At 42.5% G+C, this 26,448-nt stretch overlaps 1 protein-coding gene across 8 annotated transcripts in view; it reads left to right on the top strand.

The window, feature by feature from the left end:
• The window catches only part of LOC122564180 (SH2B adapter protein 2), a 125,647-nt gene that overhangs the window by 53,879 nt on the left and 45,320 nt on the right, over positions 1-26,448 (top strand). For 7 of the 8 annotated variants that reach the window (XR_015752400.1, XM_087977572.1, XM_043718865.2 and 4 more), the window contains 2 exons: positions 10,117-10,218; positions 25,651-25,742. Coding sequence is in view for 7 of the 8 variants with exons in the window: in XM_087977572.1 (XP_087833698.1) it covers positions 10,117-10,218; positions 25,651-25,742 (194 nt within the window). In the remaining variant the exon portion in view is untranslated. The remainder of the gene's footprint in view (positions 1-10,116; positions 10,219-25,650; positions 25,743-26,448) is intronic. The other variant, XM_087977574.1, reaches the window with a different exon arrangement.

Below are 26,448 nucleotides of genomic sequence, written 5' to 3'. Positions count from 1 at the left end.
GGAAGAAGATTGCAGGTTAGCAAGGCGGTGCTAAATTCGAGGGATTTGACTGAGACAAGGTGGGGGGAGGGAAAATGAGGAAACTGGAGAAATCTGAGTTCATCCCTTGTGGTTGGAGGGTTCCTAGGCAGAAGATGAGGCGCTCTTCCTCCAACCGTCGTGTTGCTATGGTCTGGCGATGGAAGAGTCCAAGGACCTGCATGTCCTTGGTGGAGTGGGAGGGGGAGTTGAAGTGTTGAGCCACGGGGTGGTTGGGTTGTTTGGTCCAGATATCCCAGAGGTGTTCTCTGAAACGTTCCGCAAGTAGGCAGCCTGTCTCCCCAATAGAGAGGAGGCCACATCGGGTGCAGCGGATGCAATAAATGACGTGTGTGGAGGTGCAGGTGAATTTGTGGTGGATATGGAAGTATCTCTTGGGGCCTTGGAGGGAAGTAAGGGGGGAGGTGTGAGCACAAGTTTTGCATTTCTTGCGGTTGCAGGGGAAGGTGCCGGGAGTGGAGGGTGGGTTGGTGGGGGCTGTGGACCTGACGAGGGAGTCACGGAGGGAGTGGTCTTTTCGGAACGCTGATAGGGGAGGTAAATATATCCCTAGTGGTGGGGTCTGTTTGGAGGTGGCGGAAATGACGGCGGATGATACGCTGTATATGGAGGTTGGTGGGGTGGTAGGTAACGACCAGTGGGGTTCTGTTCTGGTGGCGGTTGGCGGGGTGGGGCTCAAGGGTGGAGGAGCTGGAAGTGGAGGAGATGCGGTGGAGAGCATCGTCGACCACGTCTGGGGGAAATTGCAGTCTTTGAAGAAGGAGGCCATCTGGGTTGTATGGTATTGGAACTAGTCCTCCTGGGAGCAGATGCGGCGGAGCTGAAGGAATTGGGAATATGGGAGCGCGTTTTTACAGGGGGCAGGGTGGGAGGAGGTATAATCTAGGTAGCTGTGGGAGTCAGTCAGTATATAGTAAATGTCCGTGTTGATTCGGTCGCCCGAGATAGAAATGGAAAGGTCTAGGAAGGGGAGGAAGGAGTCTGAGACGGTCCAGGTGAATTTGAGGTCGGGGTGGAAGGTGATGGTAAAGTGGATGAACTGTTCAACCGCCTCGTGGAAGGACGAGGCAGCGCCGATACAGTCATTGATGTAGCGGAGGAAAAGGTGGGGGGTGGTGCCAGTGTAGCTGCGGAAGATGGACTGTTCCACATATCCTACGAAGAGGCAGGCATAGCTGGGGCCCATGCGGGTGCCCATGGCTACTCCTTTGGTTTGGAGGAAGTGGGAAGATTGGAAAGAGAAGTTGTTCAGAGTGAGGACCAGTTCAGTCAGTCGAAAGAGGGTATCAGTGGAAGGGTACTGGTTGGTACGGCGGGAAAGGAAGAAGCGGAAGGCTTTGAGTCCTTCGTGATGGGGGAATGGAGGTGTACAGGGACTGGATGTCCATGGTGAAGATAAGGTGTTGGGGACCGGGGAAGCGCAAATCATGGAGGAGGTGGATGGCGTGGGTGGTGTCCCGAACGTAGGTGGGGAGGTCTTGGACTAAGGGGGACAGGACCGTGTCGAGGTATGCAGAGATGAATTCGGTGGGGCAGGAGCAGGCTGAGACAATGGGTCGGCCAGGGCAGTCGGGTTTGTGGATTTTGGGCAGGAGGTAGAAACGGGCGGTGCGGGGTTGTGGGACTGAGGTTGGAGGCGGTGGATGGGAGATCCCCTGAGGTGATGAGGTTATGGATGGTCTAGGAGATGATGGTTTGGTGGTGGGAGGTGAGGTCATGGTCAAGGGGGCAGTAGGAGGAGGTGTCCGCGAGCTGGCGTTTAGCCTCAGCGCTGTAAAGGTCGGTGCGCCAAACTACCTATTGGAAAACCTCACCAACCCCATACAGTAACTATTACTAATTAACTGTTGCAATGCAGTAACATCCCATAAACGCACCCCTTGGCAAAAAGGTAAATTCAAATGCAGATTCTTGCAGGGAGCAGCAGTCTGAGATTTCAGAAGAAAGCCAGAGGAATTCTTTACTGCAGCTTGAAACTCCCCTGGACACTCTCTCGTGTGACAGCAACAGCTAAAAACTAGAAAAATACCTGAACTCTGAGAACTGGCCACTTCCCTTCCATTGTTAAACTAGACTCTTCAGCCCCTCTGCCTTTATGACCTCTCTTCAAAAAAAGCCAAGGACAAAATAACCTTTTTAAAGTGACTGCATCGTCACAAGTCTCTCCTGCATGCTGTCATCTAAGACCTCCATGATAGAGAGCAGGACTGATTAGGACGCTACGCTGTCTGTGGGCTTCATGTCACACGTCTGGTACTCGAGGATTTGCAGATTGTCAGGATGTCAAACTGAGATGACATTACCAAGCCAAACTTCTTCCTTGAGGCTGCTGATAAATCAAGGCATAGATTATAAGAGCAGGGAGATGGAGCTGTACAATACTTTGAGTTAGGCCACATCTGGTGTGCAGATCTGGTCACCACACTCTTGGAAAGATGTGCTAATACTTCAGGAAGTGTGGAGGAGATTCACCAGGATGTTGCCTGGGATTGAGTGGTTTAGCTATGAGGAAAGACTGAATAAGGTCGGATTAATTTATTAGGAGCAAAGGAGGTTGGTGGGGACTTAATAGAGCTGTATAAGATTGTGGGACATGAATAGGGTGAATAGGAAGCAGCTTAGTTGAAGGATCAATCCAAAGGGGCATAATTATAAGCAGGTTTAGAGGAGATTTGAGCTTGGTGGGAACCTGGAATACACTGTCTGGGAAAGGTTGTTGAGGTGGGAAACCTCACAACCTTCTAAAACATACATAGGTGAGCACCCAAAATGTCATAACATTCAAGTCGATTGGTCCAGTGTGGCAAAATGGGACTAGTGTAAGTATGTCAGTGCAGACTCTTCTGTGCCAGTGCCCCATGAAACCCACACTGGTTTAAGCCATATCTTTATCTCCTTATATTTTATTTACTGTCTGCAGTTTAACTGTTGCTCAGGTCATAATCTGGAGATTACCATCTGCATTTTAGCTCCTGACTAAATGTTCCAAATGTTTCAGCAAAACCTCATTTGTAACCCTAACCAATGTGGATGACAATAAGTGGATCTCTCCCCTCCTGCTCTAAATTCTTCTCCAGTTCCCAAGGAGATGTCCTTAATCCTGGCACAAGGCAGGCAATACAGCATTCAGGACTCCTGCCCATTACTGCAGACAGCAATATCTATCTCCCTAATTTATACTGTCCCCCTACCACTACTGCATTCCTGTTTCCTGCCCCCACTTGAATGGCTCCCTGTACCACAGTACCATTGTCAGTTCACTCATTGTCACAGCAATCCTCACTCTCATCCTCACAGGATGCAAGAACCTCATCACAGTTGGATAATTGCAGGGACTGAGGCTCCTTGAGAGCTGCTCATTGGGTCCCCAAACCTGCCTCACCTACAATCGCACCTTTCCTGTTGCTAATCATAGACCAAGATTCAATGACCTAATTTGAGGGGTGTGACTGTCTCTTGGAGTACAGTGTCCAGGTTACCTTTCCCTTCCCTGATATGGCACAATATCTTCAGCCCAATATTAAAACTGATCTGATTTGAAATCTCTGTAACAAGTAATTACAGAAAAGCTGATTCTTCCTTGGGAAACACAGATAAATCAATAAAACTGTTCCTCAACAAAAGTGGCAAGTTGACATAGAAATAGTCTCCGAAGCTTGTCCGGTATGGATTGAAGCTCCTTCTGTCCAGAACAAGACCAGTGTGTATTTTTGGACTATCCTAGCTGTGATAATGTTCACTTTGACTCTGTTAATGATAGAAGGCACTCTATTCTCTGGTTTTTCCAGAGAGGCTCCAATTATTTTCAGTCACAAAGTTCTGGTATGTTGTTATGTACAGCAACGTACAGTATTGGTATTCTTCAGAACTGTTCATAGACACTGTGTTGACTGGAGAATTCACAATTCCTCAATACTGCATAAAAGCTAAGATTGGGCTATTGTGAAAATCTTGCTGGATTAAACAGTGCCTCCTTTGTTCACCTTTTTGCTACAATTTAAAAGCCGACAGCGAATGATGTCCTCATAGACTTATGCATTCCCATCAAGTGCTGTTGATAGCTATCACAGTTTTATTTGCCAGCTCAGTAACAGATTAACAGTGGCACTTCATTTTATTTATGCAGAAGCTGTCTTTTTTTAACATCCTGTGACTCTTCACCTGCACATAATTCATTTATTGTCTGGAAAATGAAAAATGCCACAACTGGCAAGGGAGCCTTTAAGCTTCAGTACCTATGGGCATCGACGGGGAGATAGAGATTTGTTCTGGAGAGTACCAGTGACACCTTTTATGGTACAAAAGATCCTCTTTTTTTTTTAAACTACGATCTCAAATTGTTTTCCATATGTTTCTGCCTCTCATTTGAAATTGTACCATTTAATTCATTGTTAGAATCCACACTGATTTTTCATTGGAGTCATAGAATCCTACAGCATGAAGTCAGGCCCTTCAGGCCCAGACTGGTCCATGCTGGCCATTCACGCTAATCCCATTTCCCTGCACTTGGCCCATATACTTCTAATCCTTTCCATAATATCCAAATGTTTTTTAAATGTTGTTAATAAATTATTTTTATTTTATTCTCTTGTTAATATTGGTGAGCTAAAGTTGAATTTTTGGAGTGTGGGTGACCGCTTGTGTTAGAATAACAGACCAAACAAGCTTTTTGTTTATTTATGAGGCAGGACCTGGAAATTAATTGAAGGCTGTTCCTCATCAAAATGGCTCTATAGACATTTCACCTAACAGCTAGCAGAAGTTGGCTATTAGACGAGGAATATGGTGACAGTGTTAGCACTGCTGCCTCAGTGAAAGGGGTCCAGGCTCGATTCCATCCTTAGGTGTTTATGTAGAGTTTGCAAACTCTGTCTGCAAGGGTTTCCTTCGGGGGCTTCTGTTTCCTCAAGTCCAAAGTTGTGTAATCCAAAGGTTAGGTGGATTAGCCAAGCTATATTGCCCATATTGTCAAGGGACGTGCAGGTGAGGTAGATTTAGCCATGGGAAATGCCATGTTACAGGGATAGGTGGGGGCGGTGGGTCTGGATGGGATGCTCTTCGGAGTGTTGGTGTGGACCCAATGGGCCGAATGGCCTGCTTCCACACTGTAGGAATTCCATGACCAAGATGTGTTGTACTTGCCGTGAAGGGAATGTAGCAGAGATTCGCTGAGCTGATACAGGGAATTGGCAGTTTTGTCTATGAGGGGAGATTGGTTTGACTGGACCTGTATTCACTAGAGTTTAGAAGAATAAAAGGGATCTGCTTGAATTGTGTAAAATTCTAATGGAACCAGACAGGCGAGGTGCAGGAAGGACACTTTTTTTTCCTGAGTCTAGAACTGGGATGGAGACTCTCTGGATACAAGAGTAGGCAATTTAGGACTGAGATGTGAAAAAATCTGTTCACTGAGGGTAGTGAATCTATGGAATTCTCTCCCACTGGATGCTGTGAAGGCCAAGTCACTAAATATATTCAAGAAAGAAATAAACACATTCTTAGATATTAAAGACATCAAAGAAATGGGAAGAAAGTGGGAACATGACGTTAGATAATTGATTAGTCATGATCATGTTGAATATACACAATATCAACTCACAACTCTGACCCACTCTGTCCATTAGTTTATCATCCGTTAAATGTGGTTTAACTTTAATAAATTTGTGCAAGCTGTCATGTACTAAACTAAACAGTTGATTTTCTCTTGGTTTATTGACACTGAAAGTTTCCCCAACATTGACAAATTGGCTAACTAGCCATTAATTGCTGGGTTTATCCCTTTGCCCATCTTGAACATTGACAATCCTCCAGGGATCTGACACCATCCCATATCAATTGTCGAGGTAGAATTTCCACCCTTCCATCCTTCAGATGCCTAAAATGCATCACAACTGGATCTGCGAATGATTCCATTTTGAATGCTGCCAAGCATCAAGTAGCTCCTCTTTTTTTGTTTTTTAAAATTATATAGAATGTCTCTACAATTCCATTATTGATACATTGGCAACATCCTTTGCTTTAAGACAGATACGCAGTATTCATTTGCAGGTAGCTCGATATCATGATGGTTGCATTCTTGTGTAAATCCGTGCTTTAGAACCAATGCTTAGTGTTGGCGATATACTCGCGTTACAGACAACACACGTTTTAAAAGTTCACACTTTGCCAACAGTGTCCCCAATTCATCAATCGTGTTAGTGAATTTGCATTAATAAAACATGTCATAGCAAAACTACCTGTAATACATTAGCCATGAAATCTGTGTCCATAAGTTCATCTCCTTTTGGTCCCTCATCAGTCTGGCTCTTTCTCATAATATATCAATAATATAGAATCCCTACAGTGTGGAAGCAGGCCATTCAGCCCATCAAGTCCACAGTAACCCTCCAAAGAGCATCCCACCCTATCCCAGTAACCCTACATTTCCTATGACTAATCCACTTAGCCTCCATGTGACTGGGACATCCTGGGCAATTTAGTATGGCCAATCCACCCAACCTGGACTGTTGGAGGAAACTCACTGCCTTGACACTCTTCCCATCCTCTGTAATCTTCAACAGCACCTATACCACCCCCCCCCCCCACCTTCCCCCGCCCCCCCCCCCCCTTCCCACCCCACCAAGCCCCTAATTTCTGTAGTCTCCTCCAGCCCCATAAATACCTCCCTAACTCAAACCTCACCCTGCCGGTATGCCCCTATCTCTGTAAGCTCCTCCAGCCTCAACACCCAATTTGTCATCTCTTCCAGCCCCACCTCTAACTTCCTTCAGGTTCTACACTCTACCCTAGACCAAACCTCTTCCCACACAGATGCAGGAAGTACGTGTAAACTCCGCACAGTCATCCAAAGGTGGAATCGAGCCCTGGTCCCTGGTGTTGAGGCAACAGTGCTAACTACTGAGCCACTGTGCTGCCCACGAATGTTTATGAACATTTTTGCACTCCACTGTATATTAGATCCCAATTTATTCTTATTATCTATTATTGTCTGTTGTCCTTTTTTAGTTTTCTTAATCTTCTTTGCCTGCTGTAATGTGAAAAGTTCCAGTCTCCCATGGAAAGTAAAGCCTGAGATCCCCAGCATTACTTTAGTGACTCCACCCAGCATCCTCTCAACAACCTTCCCCGTTCCCTGATGTAAGATGCCAGTAACCATTTACACTGCAGTCTAACCAATGCTGATTATTTGTAGAGGTTTAAATCTATATCTCTATTGATAAGATTTCTACTATGTATCATTTATTTTACAGCTTTGTCAGCTTCTCCCACTTACAAAGATTAGGTAACTTTGCTCTCCAGTCACTTTGCTCCTTAATTCATTCCTCAGTTTTACCATTTAATGCATGTTTCCTCTCTTTATTCTTTCTCCCAAAATAGATCCTCTGCCCCCACCTAGTTAACTGTTACCTGCCTGAATCATCCTGAATGTAAGCTTCCTGAATTACTAACCTGCTTGTGACTTTTAGATAAGGTGAATGACGAGGGCCTTTTCCCTATGTTGTCAAGTTCAAAACTAAACATATTTTTTAAGGTGAGTGTGGAAAAATTTAAAAAGGGCATGAGGAACAACTTTTTTACATTGGTTGGCATGGGGAATGAACTGCCAGAGTAGATGGTGGATTTGGGTATGGTTACCATGTTTAAAAGACTTTTGGATGAGTTCATGAATAAGAAAGGATGGAGGGATACAGACCAAACACGAGCAGATGGGAATACTTTAGTTTGGGAACATAGTCATCGTGGACTGGTTGGACTGTTCGGTGCTGTATAACTTCCTTGAACTCGTCATCACCTATACAACTCCGTAATCATGTCACTAAAGCAAAAGCCAAGTACTGAGGAGGCTGCAAATTAAAAAGGAAAATAGAAAATAGTGGATAAACTCCCCAGCAGTGAAAAAAACAACAAAATAAATGTTTTAGGTCAAGGCTCTTTTATCAGAAAGAATTCAAATGGTTCTGATGAAAAATCTTTCTCTTTGGAGAGAGAAACAGTTAATATTCAGATGTTGCCAGATGTGCTGAGCATTTCCAGTATTTTCTGTTTTTTTTTCCATTTTTTTTTGGTGGATTTGCCAATTTGATATATTTCTAGGTCCAAATGCAAATTATTTTTAAATCTATTAAGAGATTGCAGAACTGACTCTGGAACATCACTGTTTCCACAGGTCCAATCTGAAAACCATTCGTTAATCATAGCATTCAGTTTACTATTCATTAACCAGTTTCCCCTTCCAATGCTGTCACATTCCTTTTTACTACTATTTTTTATTATTATCTGATTTAGTTTAATAAATCTACGCAGGATGACAGGTTGACAGTAATCCATCCAGTGCAAGGATACAAACTGGAGGTTTTACAAACAGTAGTTTGCATGATATCCCAGCTGCTAATTCCAGAACATGATCACGGGCTTTGCAATCCTTCGTATACAAATATTGCATCTCCATCATAGAACTGAACAACCACTGAAAAGTCAAACAAACATCATTTCAAATCAAACATGTGCATATAGTTACAATGCTTTTTTTTTTAACTCATTCTAAATTGAATACAAATGAGAAGTTTTGAGAAATAAGTACAGTATGTGAGGATGTCGTATGTAAATTTTTCATGCTCAAAACCTGTAACAGAGAATCAAACCCTGTTCCACTCCAATCCATTTTCTTGTCCATTGATAATGGATAAACTGCTTGTTATAGGTATCATTCCGGCAAGATTGCTGTCTGACCATTGACAGATGGAGAGAGTCAATCAACACTCCTCTCTGATGTGACACAGTGATGTTGGTGGAAATGGTGAAGATCTCCAGGCTGACATTTGTGATCAAGAAGATATAAGAAATTGAAAAAGAATTAGGCCATTTTTCTTCTTGAGCCTGCCCTTCCACTCAAAGGCTGATCTGATTATGGCCAGGATTCCTGGTCTGCCTGATATGACCGGAGATTCTCCTGTTGTATTAAGGATCTTTCAGTCTCAATTCTGGCTGGACAACAGGGAAAACTATGAAAGTGACAAAGTAGGATGAAATAAAATTTGAACTGATTTGAAATTCTGAAGTATGGCATGTATGAGCTGGCAGAGGAAGTGGTAGAGCTGAGTACAATTACAACATTTTAAAAGACATTTAGACAGGTACGTTATTAGGAAAGGTTTAGAGGAATATGGGTGAAATGTATGCAAATGTGACCAGTTCAGTTCAGGAAACCTGGCCAGCATGGGCGAGTTAGGCCAAAGGGTCTGTTTCCATGCTGTTTAATTCCGTATGGAAACCATGATATGGGGGTACCAGTGTCAGATTGGAGTGGCCAAAGTTATAAATCACACAATACCAGGTTGTAGTCCAACAGGTTTATTTGATAGCACAAGTTTTTGGAGTGCTGCTCCTTCATCAGGTAGCTAGCGGGGCAGGATCATTGGACATTGATCTTTCACTATAAATTTTAAGTTACATAAAACTGATGTGATGTATTGAACAAACCTAGATTGCTGATAAGTCTTAATCATATGGAATGGGTTGCAGGTTTCAATTCATTAATCTGTAAATCCCAGAACCTCTCAAGTCACATTCTTGAGATAACTTAAGGTTTATAATTATAAGCTGCATCCCCATTCTAAGTGATTTAAGACTTAACAGAAAAATCTAGGTTTGTTAAAAACATCACATCAGTTTTATGACACTTTGATCTTGTGCTTTAAATTCTGTGTCCTATGGTACTGCCCCATTAGTCACCTGACGAAGGAGCAGCACTCTGAAAACTAGCACTTCCAAATAAACCTGTTGGACTATAACCTGGTGTTGTGTGAATTTTATCTTCATGGATAGATAATGTGGTGTTGGAAAAAGCACAACAGGTCAGGCAGCATCTGAGGAGCAGGAGAGTTGATGTTTTGGGAAGGCCCCTTTATCTATGACTCTGTATGGATGGTGGGTAACTCTGTTAAGATAATCTGGCTTGAGCTTTCCTGTAATGTCTCAAGGACTACCTAGAGAAGGATTACTTGGTCAGTGTCTGAACTCTGCTAGATGGTTTGAAGTGATCAGTGACACATAATGACCTGAGCCTTTCTTTAACAGTCTACCAAGCCCAGAGTCAGCATCCCACTCTCTGCAATTGTCAAGGTCAGGACTACAATGCCGCTAGAAATGCCTGATAAGGACAACACCTTTGTGCTGAAGGTAAGTGTGGGATGTACGGGAAAGGGTGATTGTGTGACTACCCAGTGGCCTCATACCAGGTTTATACCACAAGCAAGAATGCACATCTTTTCTTATTGAGCAGGTTGATCCTTCTTGGCGTTGTTCAGAGATTTTTCTTGAATATACAGTTGAACCATTTGTGTTTTGTAAGATGAATATTTAAATATTTTCTGCCTGCTCATATTCTTCAGTTATTTCCATAGCTTGGTTGATTAAAAAATCTGATTGAAACTGAAATTTTGAGATGTGGTGTTGTGCAGATATAAGACATTAAGGCCATCTCTCGGGCAACTAGGATCTCTTGGGTTCTTTCTATCTACTGTGTCTACAGCCCTCAATGTTTCATTCTGCAATTCAATTTCCCCTTCAGTATCCTCTGTTCCAAAGAAAATAACTCCAGACTATTTAATTTTTACACAAAGCTCAATTCTCCAGTGGAGGCAACATCCTCATAAACCTCTACTGTGTCATTTATAGTGAAATCATATTTTTCCTACAGCACAGAGACTAGAGTTGCACACAGTATTCCAGCTGTGAACTAACTAGAGTTTTATACAATTTGAGCATAACCCCTCAGCTTTTGTATTTTATGCCTCACAGGTTGTGAATGTGTGTTTCAAGCTCTCTGTTCCTCTACACTTCTCAGTTTCTTCCCATTTATTGTTTCCTTATCTTGTTAGCCCCAAATTCTTTATCCCTTACTTCTCCAACGTGAACTCTATTTGCCACTGTTCTGTTCATCTTGCTACTCCATTGATGTCTTCCTGCAGTCTACAACTTTCTTTGTCATGACCTAACAAGTATCATTGGCGAATTTCTCATTCATGACTCACTCTAGTCCAGCTCATTGATAGATATGACAAACCGGAAGGGATTCAGTGCTTAGTGGTGTAGAGCCCCTGGAAACAACCTGATGGTCTCAAAAACACCTTTAGCCTGTTTCTCTTTGCTTGCCTCTGAGTCAATCTTGGACAAACTTCGGAGCATCACCTGTGCTCCAACTAACCCTAACCCCCTCCTATTAAAAACATTAACTATATAAGAATAATGTAGAATCAGAGATTTATATATATGAAATAAAGAGCTAATCTTTGATTAGAAATGAGGACTGAATGACATCTCTAGGTGTTAGTCCAACAACCACCTGATGACAGAGCAGCGCTCAAAAAGCTAGTGCTTCCAATTAAATCAGTTAGACTATAACCTGGTGGTGTGATTTTTAACTTAGTCCAGTTGGCCACTGTCCTTATTCTTGCCTTTTCTTGATATCAAAAATAAAAACACACATTTCTGGAAAAGCTCAGCAAGTCTGGCAGCATCTGTGGAGAGAAATCAGCGTTAACATTTCTGGTCCAGTGACCCTTCCTCAGAACATGCCAAACTGGGCTTTGCTGCTTGATAGCACTGTTAGTGATCCCTTCCATCACTTTACTGATAATCGAGAGTAGATTGATGAGGCATTGATTGGCTGAGTTGAATTTGTCCTGCTTTTTATGTATAAGACGCACCAAGGTTATTTTTCACATTGATGCCACTGTTGTAGCTATTTGGAATGGAATTCTTTCCAGAAATCAGACTATTGAGAGAGACCATAATAAAATGTAGAACCAGAATTAGGCCATTTGGCCCATTTGGGTTTTCTCCACAATTCGATCAAGGCTGATGTTTCTCAATCCTGTTCTCTTGCCTCCTCGCTGTAACCTTTGATCCCCTGACTTATCAAGAACCTAACCTTCTCTTTCTTAAAAACACTCAATGACTTGGCCTCCACAGCCTTTTGCGGCAATTATTTCCACTGATTCACCACCCTCTTGCCAAAGAAAGTCTTCCTTATCTCAATTCTAAAGCATTATCCCTTCACTCAGAGACTGTGTGCCCTCGGGTCCTAGTCCCTCCTATTAGTGGAAATATCTTCTCCATGTCCACTCTATCCAGGCCTCAGTTTTCTGTAAGTTACAATGAGATCCCCACTTATCCTTCTAAACTTCATTGAGTGCAGACTCAGAGTCCTCAACCGCTCTTCATATGACCAGCCCTTCATTCCTGGGATTATTCTTGTAAACGTCTTTCGGACCCCTCCAAGGTCAATACATCCTTCCTTAGATACTGGGCCCAAAACTGCTCACAATACTCCAAATGTGGTCTGACCAGAGCCTTATCCAGCCGTAGCAGTATCATCCCAGCTGTCAAAAATCACACAACGCCAGGTTATAGTCCAACAGTCTTATTTGGAAGCACTAGCTTCCAAAGTGCTGCTCCTTCATCACACAACCCACCAGATGAAGAGGCAGTGCTCTGAAAGCTAGCGCTTCCAAATAAACCTGTTGGACTATAACCTGATGCTGTGTGACTTTTAACTTTGTCCACCCCAGTCCAGCATTGGCTTCTCCAAATCATCCCTGCTGTTGTATTCTAACCCTTTCAAAATGAATGCTTACATTTGTATTTGCCTTCCTAACTGCCAACTGAACCTGCATGTTAACCTTAAGAGTCCCAAGTCCCTTTTGTGCTTCAGATTTCTGACACCTTTCTCCATTTAGAAAATATTCTATGCCTCTATTCTTCCTACTGAAGTACATAACCTCACACTTTCCCACTTTGTATTCCATCAAGATTGAAATCACAGGCAGAGGTTAGCTAAGCCTGAAACTGCTTATGAGTTCTTTTCTGGTGTTACGAGCAGACCAACTAAAGACGTCAGTGAATCAATACCAGAAAGTTTAGCAACATTTCTGAGATTCTGTATTGATTCATGTCCGTGAATGGGATAACTGAGGGGCCATCACCAGGTCAAGTAGAGTGAGTATTAGTGATTTTCTTTTAAACCAAACTGGTTTAAGAGTCATATCATCATCTGAGATTCTTTTGTTGGCTTCACAGGAATGTTCACACAAATGGGAAATGTGACATTCTAAGGAGTTACTGAGTCCACTTTTGTTCTGGTAACTGCTGAACATTTATATAAAACAGTCAACTTGCCCCCTCTGTATTCGGTGGACAAGAACCTAGCAAAAGTCCATTTGTTTAAAAAAAAAGGAACTTAAGCAAGATGATATCATTTAAAAATAACTATTTAGAATCTCTTAGTTCCTATCTTCTGGGCATTACAAGTAAATCAGGCCTTGTCACAGTGCCTGTTGCATAATTTCCTCACAAAGACGTGACTAAATGTCGAGAGGGAGTTCTCGTGAGCTCATTCCATGCAACAGGATGGTTCCACATTCCCAGTACCGGACTCTGTCTACACAATGATAGTTTTTTACGTTTAACTAACAACTTGTCAGTATTCTCTCTGCAATGTTGTCAGTGCTTCAATTCATTCCATACATCTTTGGTTGCCCTTTAACATATAGGGATACTGGGGTCAATTGTTAAACAGCCCACCCCTCCCCCACCCTTTCACATCATCTAACTCAGTAACATCAGGGATTAAATCTGAGAGTTTTGATACCATATGACTCAATTATTCACTTTATGAACTATTGGGTTTGTCAGTGGAGCCAATTTTAAATGGTTAAATAAGAATTTGTGGGTGAGTGTGTGTGTGTGCATGTATGTGTGTGTATATTCAGACATTATCCCACCAGGAGCAGTGTAATTGGCTTCAGGCAAGGATTTCCTGACTTGACTGTTATAATTAAATGTCTACATGGTTTCCTGGCAAGCATCAATTAATGATACATTTAATGGTCCCTGATGGGAAGAATCTTTTTTGCAATCTCGAATCAAAATCAGTGCAAAGAAACCATTGAAATGCTGAAAAAAAAACACAACAGGCCTTTAAACCAAGTGAACATGTTGATAACGTACTTCCAGCTCTTCAATGCAGCAACTGCTTTAACTTTTAGGCTAGTCACGTTTTTCTTAAATGTATTACTTCCTTTTTTGTTGTCACAGGTTCAGCACACAATTTACAAACAATAGTCAGTAAAACATTGTCTAGAATTGGTAGTACTGTGTTGTTCCAGGGTACTCTGCCCTCAATCTCATTACAACCTTGATCCAAATGTGGACAAAACAGCTGATCCCCAGAGGGAAGGTGACAATGACGGCATTTGATAGAGGTTACATTTGACTGAGTGTAGCATCAGGAGTCTGGCAAAACTGGAGTAATTGGGAGTTGAGGGAAAGCTCTCCACTGACTGGGATGATACATCCTAATAAAGAAGATAATTGTAGTCATTTGGAGGTCCATCAGCTCAGTTCCAGCACATCAGGAGTTCTTCAAGAAAGCATCTTAGGCTCACCTAACTTCAGTTATTTCTCCTTGCTTCCATCATAGATCCAGAATTAATGATGTGCAATCCTGAGCCAACAACATTCAGCTCCATTTGCAACTCCTCACATTTTGAATCAATTTGTAAACACGTGCAGCAAGACTGGGGCAGCGTTCAGGTTGTGGCAGATAAGTGGCAAGAAACATTGGTATCACACTAGTACCAGGCATTGACCACCTGGAGATCGAGAGAGAATATAGTCAGTGGCATTCCCATCACTGAAACATTTACTTTATCAACATCCTGGTGGTCATCACTGATCAGGCAATTAATTAGATCAGGCATATCAATATAGTGACTCTGAAAGCAGGTCAAAGATGGGAAATTCTGATGGGAATACCTCCCGCTCAAAGCCCTTTACAGCCTGCCCATTCCCTTTTTTTTGTCTAAAAAATTCATTCATTGAGCTTGGGCATCACTGGCTGTGCCAGCATTATTGCCTGTACTTAGTTGAACGTTGTGCAGTCATCGGCAACATTCACTTCTGACCTTCAATAGAGGCAAAGTGTGAACTTTGACTCCCAAACTAGTGTAGAATTTTCCCGCTAATTCCTATTGATTGCAGTTTTGCAAGGTCACAATTGGTCAAATGCAGCCTTGATGTCAGTGTGTCTGTCGCACTCTCCTCACCTTTAGAAATAGAATTAGCTTTATTGTCATTTGGACTCAATGAGTACAGTGAAAAGTCTACGTTGCCACGTACAGCGCCGCCTTAGGTACAAAGGTACCTAGGCACACCTTCTTTAGTTATGAGATTTTAGAAAATAGAGGAAAAAAATGTCCAGTGTTGCAGAAATAAAAGTTCAGAACAAAAGTCTTCCAACCTGGACCACGTTGGGACCTAGCCTTCAGTCTGCAACAGGCCCTGGCTCCAGACTGCACAAGGCTTCATCTTGAGGATCACTTTAGACTGCCACGCACGACTGAGAGCGCCACACTGGGAGGCTGTTGCAATAGTCTGGGAGGGCACTACACCACACCGGGAGGCCACCACACTATACCGGGAGATGGCTACCAGAGGCCAGGAAGTCATCACACCATACTGGGAGGCCTGGATTTGATGCCAGAGGCCAGGAATCATCATCTCTGGAATTCAATTCTTTTATCTGGGTTTGAACCAAGGATGTAATGACTGACTATAGCAAAAGCTGAACTAACTCATAGGTAATTCTATGCCCGAAACATCGACTCTCCTGCTCCTCGGATGCTGCCTGACCTGCTGTGCTTTTTCAGCACCTCACTTTTCGACTCTGACTCACCAGCATCTACAGTCCTCACTTTCTCCTAACTCTTACTAAGTGTTCAGTTATTGCTGAGCAGGTGCAGCTTGATAGCACTGACACCTTCCATCACTTCACTGATGATTGAAAGTAAACTGGGGCAGTTATTAGCCAGATTGGATTTGTCCTGCTTTCTGTGGACATATCTTGGTAATTTTAGTATTGTAGCTATACATTTGTTGGAAAAGTAGTCATCAGATGTGGGCATCACTACCGTCCATTCCTAACTACCCTGGTTAGACCATTTTAGAGTGGAAATGAGAGTTAACCGTGTCACTGAGGGTATGGAGTCACATAAAAGATGGTAGATTTCCTTCCCTAAAGGATGTTAATGAACCATAATTTATTATTAGACAACCAATGATGGTTACATGGTCACCATTAGGATAGCTTTTTACTTCCAATTTTTTACTGAATTCCGATTTCACCGTCTGTTGTGGGGTTTGAACACCGATCTCCAGAATATTTGTCTGTCCAGTGACATGACCACTACGCCACTGCCTTGCTGTTAGAGCATTTGTGTTTTCAGTACTATTGCCAAATTATTGTCAGGGCCCCTAGCCTTTACAGTATCCAGTGCCTCCAACCATTTCTTAATATCACAATGGAGAGAGTTAAATCAGCGAAAGACTGCAATCTGTGATGGAGAAAGCTCTTATGATAGGCTAAAATGGACTGTCCACCAGATATTATGAAAATGGTGGTGTGGGGGATATACTGGGTCATGAGGTTGCAGATAGTAACTTTGATTGTAACTTTGCTGCCATTGATGGACCACAGTGCCTCATGGAGATCCAGTCTTGAGTTGCTAGATCTGTTTGAAGTCTGTGCCATTTAGCATGGTCATAGTGCCACACAACACAACGGAAGTTATTCTCATTGTAAAGGTAGGACTTTGTCTCCACCAGGATTGTGGTGGTCACTCTTACCAAAACTGTCATGGACAGATGCAGCCAGCAGACTGGTAAGGATGAGGAAATGTATGTTTTTTCCTCTTGTTGCCTGTTCCCTTGACACTTGCTGCAGACCCAGTTTAGCAGCTCTGTTCTTTAGGACCTGATCAGTTCGCTCAGCTGTGCAGCAAGCAAGCGAGCCGCTCTTGGTGATAGACATTAAAGTCCCCCATTCTGCATCCTTGTTCTCCTCAATGGTATTCAATATAGAGGAGTACTGATCCATCAACTGAAAGAAGGCAGTAGCTGGTAAGCAGCTGGTTTTCTTGTCAATGTTTGACTTAATGACTTCATAGGGGTGCAGAGTCAATGTTGAGGACTGACTGTATATTGCTGTGCTAACACCTCTATTGCTTCTGAACCAACCAGGGGGACATTATTTGAGGTATGATTCCAGGAGTATGATTGTTGGGCTGTTGCTTGACTAGTCTGTGAGACAGTTCAGCATTGACAGGACTGAGTTTATTGTTGTCCCCTCCAGTGTAAAGGTGCTGCCAGGTAGGCTGTCTGGTTTCATTCTTTTGAGACCTTTTTGTGGTTTAATACTACTACTTTGAAATGGCTCTGAAGGCCATTTCAGAGGGCGGTTAAGGGTCATCCGCATTTCTGTGGGTCACATGTATGTCACATTTCCTTCTTTTAACAATCAATATTAGACTTTTAAATTCCACAATGTTATAAAATTGAAATATCATAACCTTCTGCTGTGGGATTTAAATCCAGGTCTTGAGAAATTTACCTTTGTATCTGGACTACGAGGCGAAAGTGAGTACTGCAAATGCTGGAGATAAAAGTCAAGATTAGAGTAGTGCTGGAAAAGCCTAGCAGGTCAGGCAGCATCTGAGGAGCAGGAAAATCAATGTTTAGGGCAAAATTCCTTCATCGGGAATGAAGGTTTTTACCCAAAGTGTTGATTTTCCTGCTCTGGAATACTAGTCCAGTGAATAAACTACTCTATATCAATTCCCTACAATCCCCCCATTAGAGCTGAGTGAAGTCTATTGCCTACATATTAGGCAACAGCGAGGTATGTAGATTTAAAGACTAGACAGAAAAGTCATTGCAGAGTCTAAATGATGAACTATAGGTCAAAGCCTAGGCAATAGAGGAATGTTACAAAATCTCATTTATCGCAATATCATGTCCAAGACAGATCAAGCCCTTGCTGTTCTGGTGTTTGTACTGTTCAATAGCTAATGTATTGTTGAGTTGTACAGTTCCTTTTGCTGTAATTCATTTGCATTAAGCCATTTTAACATGAGTCTTTTTTCCACCATGTTAACAAAGACTGACCGCTTCCAGCTGCAACTTTGACTTCTGGCATGTCTCAGTGTATACATATAAACTGAGTCAGTGTCTCAAAAAATGCATTGCGTTTACTGTCCTTGGAACTATTACAGATTGAGACCATATATCACAAGGCCCTGGTCCAATAGGAAGATGGTCATTGCTGAAATCTCAATGGAATTGTGCGTTGGGGCCATGTGGAGGTCCTGGTGGTGTTGATTCCATGGGAACTGCTCAGGATGTTGGAACATCAGTTGATCAATTGCCAAACATCTGGAACCCTCTGAGAAAAGCTCTCGGTTCTGAAATAGAGATGGTTCTGACTTGATCGCTTTATTCATTCATCAGGAAAGCAGAGGATTTTAAAACTTGCTTTATTTCCTCAATTATAAAATGGACTCTCACTCACCACTTTCTCCCCAATGAAAAACCTCAAGTCAGAAAAGTGAACATTGAGATGCTAGTCGATAGATTGGAAACAGTACTCTTTCCTCTAATTATGATCGAAACCCTCCAACCACAAGGGATGAACTCTAATTTCACCAGTTTCCTCATTTCCCCTCCCCCCACCTTGTCTCAGTCAAATCCATCGAACTCAGCACTGCCTTCCTAACCTGCAATCTTCTTCCTGACCTCTCCGCCCCCACCCCAGTCTGACCTATCACCCTCACCTTAACCTCTTTCCACCTATCGCATTTCTGACGCCCCTCCCCCCAAGTCCCTCCTCCCTACCTTTTTATCTTAGCCTGCTGGACAAACTTTCCTCATTCCTGAAGAAGGGCTTATGCCCGAAACGTCGATTCTCCTGTTCCCTGGATGCTGCCTGACCTGCTGCGCTTTTCCAGCAACACATTTTCAGTACTAATCAATATAATAAAGCAAAACTCTTATGGTCTTTTTTGAGTGATCAGTCAACCCACTCCTTCCATTGGTGTGATCTCCAGTGGTATGAGAGTATGGGATGCTCTATATTGATTCAGGTCATGGAGCTGAATTCAACATTTGGATAGTTTACCGTCCACATATACTTTTACACAGTGATAGAGTCCTACAGCATAGAGACAGGCCCTTCAGCCCAAACTGATCCAGGCCAACTAAAATGTCCATCTTCGCTAAACCCATTTTCCTGCACTTGGCCCATATCCTTCTCAACCTTTCCTGTCCATGTATTTGCCCAAATGCCTTTTAAATGTTGTTAATGTACCCGCCTCAACCACTTCTGTTGGCAGCTCATTCCATATGCATACCACCCTCTGCGTAAAAATGTTGCCTCTCCGGTTCCTTTTTATTCTTTCCCCTCTAAACTTAAACTGATGCCCTCTGGTTCTTGATTCCCCAACCCTGGAAAAAAGACTGAGTATGTTCACCCTATCCATGCCTCACAAGACCTTATATACTTCAATAAGATCCCCCCCTCAGTCTCCTATGTCCTAAAGAAAAAAGTTGTAGTGAGAGTTTGGACAAGCTAGAACTCAGACCTTTGAGTCCTGGCAACATCCTTGTAAATTTCTTCTGCACTCTTTCCACTTTAATAACATCCTTCCTATAACAAGTTGATCAAAACGGAACACAATACTCCAACTGCAGTCTCACTAACATTCTGTATAACTGCAACATAACTGGATATAAGTTTGCTCGCTGAGCTGGAAGGTTTGTTTTCAGACGTTTTGTCACCATACTATGTATCATCATCAGTGAGCCCCTGGTGAAGCACTAGTGGTATGACCTGCTTTTTATTTGTGTGTAGGTTTCCTCGGGTTGGTGATGTCATTTCCTGTTCTTTTTCTCCGGGGGTGGTAAGGGGATCCAAGTCAATGTGTTTGTTGATAGAGTTCCAGTTGGAATGCCATGCTTCTAGGAATTTTTGTGCATGTCTCTGTTTGGCTTGTCAGAGGATGGATGTGTTGTCCCAGTCAAAATGGTGACTTTCCTCATACGTATGTATGATACTAGTGAGAGTGAGTCATGTCTTTTTGTGACCATTTGATGTTCATGTATCCTGGTGGCTAGTTTTCTGCTTGTTTGTCCAATGTAGTGTTTGTTACAGTTCTGCCAACAATACAACCCAAACTTTGGGTCTGCCACGTGGATGACACCTTTGTCATTGCTAAATGAAACAAATTAGAGGAAACTCCCAAGCCATCAATAATATCCTTACTGGCATAAAATTCACTAAAGAGGAGGAAAACAACAGCAAACTGCCATTCCTTGTTGTCACAGTAGAGTGAACAGCCAGCGTCTACAGGAAAACAACACAGACGGACCAAATATTGAACAACAGAAGCAATCATTGCAACATCCATAAATGGAGCTGCCTAGAACAATATTTCAATGAGCCACCACACACTGCAGCACAGAGGAATTACGCAGAGCAGAGAGAAATCACCTATACAGTGTATTCATAAAGAATGGGTACCCAATCAACACAGTCTGCTGATTTCTCAGCAACCAACCCAAACAAGCAGGCAAAACCCTAGCCACTCTCTCCTACATCAAAGACATCTCGGAAATTACTGCCAGACTACTCCGACCCCTTGGCATCATAGTCCATAAACGCACCAACACACTAAAACAGCAGCTAATGAACTTGAAAGACCCTATACAGATAACAATCAAAACTAATGTCATTTACAAAATACCCTGCAAGAACTGTAGCAAACACTGCATTGGATGAACAGGCAGAAAGCTAGTCACCAGGATACATGAACATCAACTAGCCACAAAAAGACATGACCCACTCTCACTTGTACCTTTACATCCAGATGAGGAAGGCCACCACTTTGACTGGGGCAACACATCCATCCTAGGACAAACCAAACAGATATGCATAAGAACTCCTAGAAGCATAGCATTCCAACCGGAGCGCACTCAACAAACGCATTGACTTGGATCCCATTTACTGCCCCCTGAGAAAAAGAACAGGAAATGACATCACCAACCCAAGGAAACTTAAACACATAAATAAAAAGCGGGCCATACCACCAGTGCTTCACCAGAGGCTCACCGATGATGTTACCTAGTATGGTGATGAAAACAAACCTTCCAACTCAACAAGCAAACTTAACTAACATCCAGAATCCCAACCTGAGCTACAAATCTTCTGAAAACTTGTAAAGTAACTTCCCAACTTTTCTACTCAATTCCCTGACTGATGTAGGCCTGTGTGTCAGAAGCTTCCTTCACAGCCCTGTCTACTCTCTGCTTTCAGAAAACAGTGCACCTGAACTCCAAGATCCCTCTGTTCCACGCCACTCTTTAAGGCCCTTCCATTCACTGTGAAACTCCTACCTTGATTTGACTTTCCAAAATGCAAGATCACAGACTTATCTGTATTAAGCTCCATTTGCCGTTTCTTGGCCCACTTCGCCAGTTGATCACTTCCTCATTGTCCATTGTCCATTACACTTTTTACATTCTCATCCAAATCATTGATATCGATAACAAACAGCAATGGGCCCAGCACCAACCTCCTGAGGCACTCCACTAGTCACAGGCCTCCAGTCTGACACTATTATCCTCTGCTTCCAACCATCAAGCTATTTGTATATCCAATTTCCCAGCTCCCCCTGGATACCATGCGATCTAACCTTTCAGAGCAGCCTATCATTTGGGACCTTGTCAAAGGCCTGATTGAAATCCATATATACTAAGTTTACTGCGCTTGAGGCAAATACTTTTAGATAAATTTAATAGCACTTCAGAACAGATACATGATTAATAACATTATAAGTAATGCTGACAGAAGACATATATTTATTGAAAGTTTTGCTTTACTTTGTCAGGACAACTTGGCAAGAATACCAATTCAAAGGGAAAATCAGCATTCATACCATATAAGAGGAGAGTTCTGTTTGGTACATGAATTGAGACTGCAGAAGTGTTGCCATGAAAACTGCATCCATTACTTTTGACAATGAGCCACCTGGCTTTATTTATGTTTAAAACTAGACCGATTCAGTTAGGAAATTGCCCTGTGAGATATGCCAATGAATAATTGTCAACTATTTTGTGTTGAAGCATGTACAGTGGGTTGATTTTTTTTTCTATCTGCAAAGAACAGTATGGTGAAAGTCTTCTCCAGCTGAGTTGCTAATGGGGACCTCTCCTTGTAGTTGCATGAGGAATGGTCCATTAATCAAATAGGGCCATTTGGTCCTATAATCAAATAGGTTTGGTGTTGAGTGAGGCTATTTCTTTAAACCTGCCTTCGAAGTTTACACGACTTCCTGCCAGACCAGTGGGTGATGTGTGATGCAGCGCTCTCTCTGTATGTTGATGTTGTTTGTCGAGACATCACATGTCAATACCGGATCTTTCTTGGGATCACACTGTAGTGCTTATAGCTGTTTCCTCACGTCTCTGAAAGCTGCAGCTGTATGTGACTATTTCCAAGGCTGATTTTTTTTTAAAGGAGTTGATGCAAAGGTGCCAGGATGGAGGTTAGATTATGTATGAACTTTCTGCAATAATTTACCAGCCCAAGAAATAACCTAAGCTACTGGATGTGAAAGCTGGAGCATTTTTTTGATCATTTTCCCTTTACCTTCCAATGGGTATAACCCAGTCTTGTTAACGCTGTAGCCCAAGTAGGTCACTTGGGGGATTCAGAGCACTCTTTCTTTTTTTTTTCCCCTTCGTAGGTTTGCACCCGCTTGGAAAAATGCCTTGGCACTATATCCAAGTTCTCTTAGTGTTTGTTATTAGTCTTTGCTGTTATTAGGATGTCATCTAGATAAATGGCCATCTGCGGTAAACCTTGCAAATGCCCTGCCCTCTGCCTAAACATGGCAGACAAGAACCCAAATGGCAGTCTTGTATATTGGTACAAGCCCTTATGGGTATTAATTGTAGGATCTTTCTGGGAATCTTGATCTAAACACCTTTGCAAATAGGCCTGGTTCATGTCCAGCTTCTTGAAGGAAAGCCCCACTGCCAGCTTTGCATATTAATCCTCTGTTTGAGGGATTAGGTAATTAACTAGCTGTGAAAAGTGGTTTACCATTCATTCAAAATTCCCAGAAAGGCAAACTGACCCATCAGGCTTTTCACAATCATTGGGTCCGGTGCTGCCTATTCTGCAAATCGGAATGGTTTGATTTTTTTTTTTCCTTCTTTCTTTAGCCTGCCAGGCAAATGGCACTGAGCAGGTCTTACAGAATCATGGAATTGTTTTCTTGTAAACATGCAAGAGGGCCTTGGCTCCTCTGATGATTAAGTCTGCGAGGAAGGTCTAGGGACTAAGGTAGCTACTCTTTAATTGAAACATGTTGAGCCAACCTAGGTGAATCTTTCACAACCAATTTTGCCCCATCTAGCTTGGGCCTGAGCCTTTTACTACAGTCACTGCTAACTAAACCTCAGAAGAGATCAGAACTGAAGTTGTATCCTTAATCTGTAGAAGTTCCCCGGTACAGGTTCTCAGCCTGCCTGAGGTCTTGCACAGAGTTAAGGGCTGGACTCCAGAGTAAAGATTTTCTGCAATCACTGATACGGCTGCACTAGTATTGACCTCCATTAGAACTGGGTGACCATTTAACTAGATGTTTATCTTTCTTGGTTCTGATTTCGATGTTGCTAAGCAATTTAACTGATCTAGAGCAGATATCGGTGGACATGCCAAGATGTGAGCTGTCCTGAATATCGGCCTGTGAATTATCTTACTCAGTTTAGGTCTAGAAGGACTCTTGTGATATTCCAAGTCTGCGTGTTGGCAGCAACTACGATGGCTTTCTAGCCAGGATCCTGAAGGAAATTTTAAACTTTTGACCGAGGCTTGGCTCTCTTTTGGGGTCTTGCAATGGGCCAACCTAGAGTCTGTCTGATTAGGATATGTCCTGAGTGAGGCTATGCAATTGCCTTCACTCAAGTGATATTCTCCAAGCTCAGTCAGAGTGGTAAGGGTATCCACTTTCTATTGGAATATCCTGCAACTTGTATGTTCTACTTGGCGCAATTTCCAATGATAAAGCCATTGCCTGTCCAAAGTCTATTTGGGCTTCAGCTTGTAAGTGTTCTTGCATCATTAATCAAACGTACCAGATGGTCTCACTAAGAGTTAAACCAAAGTCAGATGTTTCTACCAATTGTCTTAACCTAGTCAAAAGTGTTACTAAAATGTAACCTAGTCTAATGTTACAACCAGATGCCAGTAAGGTTCCTTGATTTATCAGTATTCGACACAGGATGTCGCAAACTGTTAAACTCCCAGGTGAGGAGGGATGAGCTGGTCCGTTACTTATTTATCCAGCCCCTTGGTTAGCTGCAGCAGATAGATTTCAGAAAAAGTCACTTTCTTGAGGATGCCTTTTTCCTCGACTCAAACAAACTTCTGCTTGCAAAGGAGCCAATTTAACCAGGCTTTAACAAAAGGTGAATTTATTACTGAGTAAACCTCAGAATAATTAGTAATGCAACATTCAAAAACACAGATTAGAAATGAGGGGAGTTCAAAAAGTTAAAAGTGGGAAAGGAAGGTTAAATTGATCAGCCTCTGAGTTGTTCAAGGAGAAAACATTGTGGACATAATTGCATTGCAGTGGTAGTGGTGATATTGGTAGGTGAACAGTTGATTTTCAAGATTTTGTAGGCTGGTGGAAGCTCCTTTATGGAGAAAGTGAGGTCTGCAGATGCTGGAGATCAGAGATGGAAATGTGTTGCTGGAAAAGCGCAGCAGGTCAGGCAGCATCTAGGGAACAGGAGAATCGACGTTTTGGGCATTAGCCCTTCTTCAGGAATTAGCCCTTCTCCATTCCTGAAGAAGGGCTAATGCCCGAAACGTCGATTCTCCTGTTCCCTAGATGCTGCCTGACCTGCTGCGCTTTTCCAGCAACACATTTCCATCTCGAAGCTCCTTTATGCTGATTTCTTTCTTGTTAACTGATCTAAAGCATTTAGAGAGAGAAAATTTCTTTACCTGCTATACAGGGTTAACTAGGGATAGCTCTTCAACTGTGACCTTCACAGCACACTAATGCTACAACCCAAGCAGGGACACATGGGTGCATTCAGTCCCAGTAGCCCACCCCAACAGAATTGAAAGAGGTATTTTTAACTATTGTCCTTGTGTGTTCTTCTAAGGGAAAAATGTAAACTGTGCTTTTGTTGGTGGATTGCTGCTGAGCAGGGAGTCATCAGTTCCTTGTTACCTTTTGTAATCGCAAGACTTCACAGTCCAGTCTGCTTGAAGTTTTTGATATATTTAGGTGTTAGGTCCCCTCAGTCCCATGTGGAATTGTTTTTACACTTGCAGTTATTGTCTCTGTCGAAATCCTGTTTTTTCAAAAAACACACTTTTTGGAATTGAGGGTTAAAAGCCATTTTCTAGATGTGGATTATGGAACTCAAAATCTAGTCAGGAGAATGTACTCTTGACCCACAGTCAAGTAGTTGGTATACAAATGCAAGGTCATACAGTTGTGTTGCTTGACCATTACCTACTTTAGATAAGGGTAGCAGCATTCTGCTGACAAATTACCATAGGATAAAGTGCTGCCGAACCACAGACTGACTTGTCCTCAGAAATGGTACCTAACGCTGTGAGAATATGTATGTGATTTTATTTTGGTGTGAGATCCTATTCCACTGGAAAGACACTTGTGATTTGTTCTGGAACAGGTGGAGAATGGTGCCGAGTATATCCTGGAAACAATTGACTCCTTACAGAAACACTCCTGGGTAGCTGACATTCAGGACTGCATGGATCCCGGGTAAGGGTCATTTTTCTGCTCCGCTCTCTGGATGTACAGGAGGATTCTCTGGAAATATTTCACATAAAAGCACCAACATGAGATGTGATTATTGAGATTGCTATTATTTATTACAGATGTATTTCACTTTGGTAAGTAATACTAAATGGGTGACAGAGTTAGTACTCTGTTGTCGATGCTGCCCATACGTTGTCACCCATTTTGTCTTCCTGTTGAAGGTGAATGGGAACCCATTTTGTCGCTGGTATGTTGTTCAACTTCAAACGGTTTCACAGAGCAGCACTTTGAATTTTAGAAACCATTCTCAAAATAATTGATCTGAGGGGAAACGCCCATTGGATTCTCATTGTTCTTGCTCGCACTACATGTATCTGGAAGTTCAAGAATTTTACTATTAAAGGAGCTAGACATTGTCAGCAGCAGCAGCAGGAAGCAATTCTATTGGCTGTGCAATGTAAGTTCATGGAAGTCTACCACCAACTAGCAGAATGATGCAAAGATCACGGAGAACAATCAAACATTCACAGTGATACTTGCCTGCTGAGGGTAATGAAGGCCTCCTGCAAAAGGAGATGATGATAGCCAGTATGATGAGGCCAGAGGGCTTGAGTCTTCATAGAACTAATGAAGGGACATCATTGGTGATATTCACTTGCAAGCGTGCACGATCACAAAGAATGAGCCTTTATTGATTTTCCACTGTTTA

This window comes from Chiloscyllium plagiosum, unplaced genomic scaffold (genome assembly GCF_037043375.1).
Source record: "Chiloscyllium plagiosum isolate Xiang-an unplaced genomic scaffold, Cpla_swu_hap1 HiC_scaffold_31, whole genome shotgun sequence".
Lineage (NCBI taxonomy): Eukaryota > Metazoa > Chordata > Chondrichthyes > Orectolobiformes > Hemiscylliidae > Chiloscyllium > Chiloscyllium plagiosum.
Note: the sequence above shows the minus strand (reverse complement) of the source record. Positions and strands in the feature narration are given on the sequence as shown.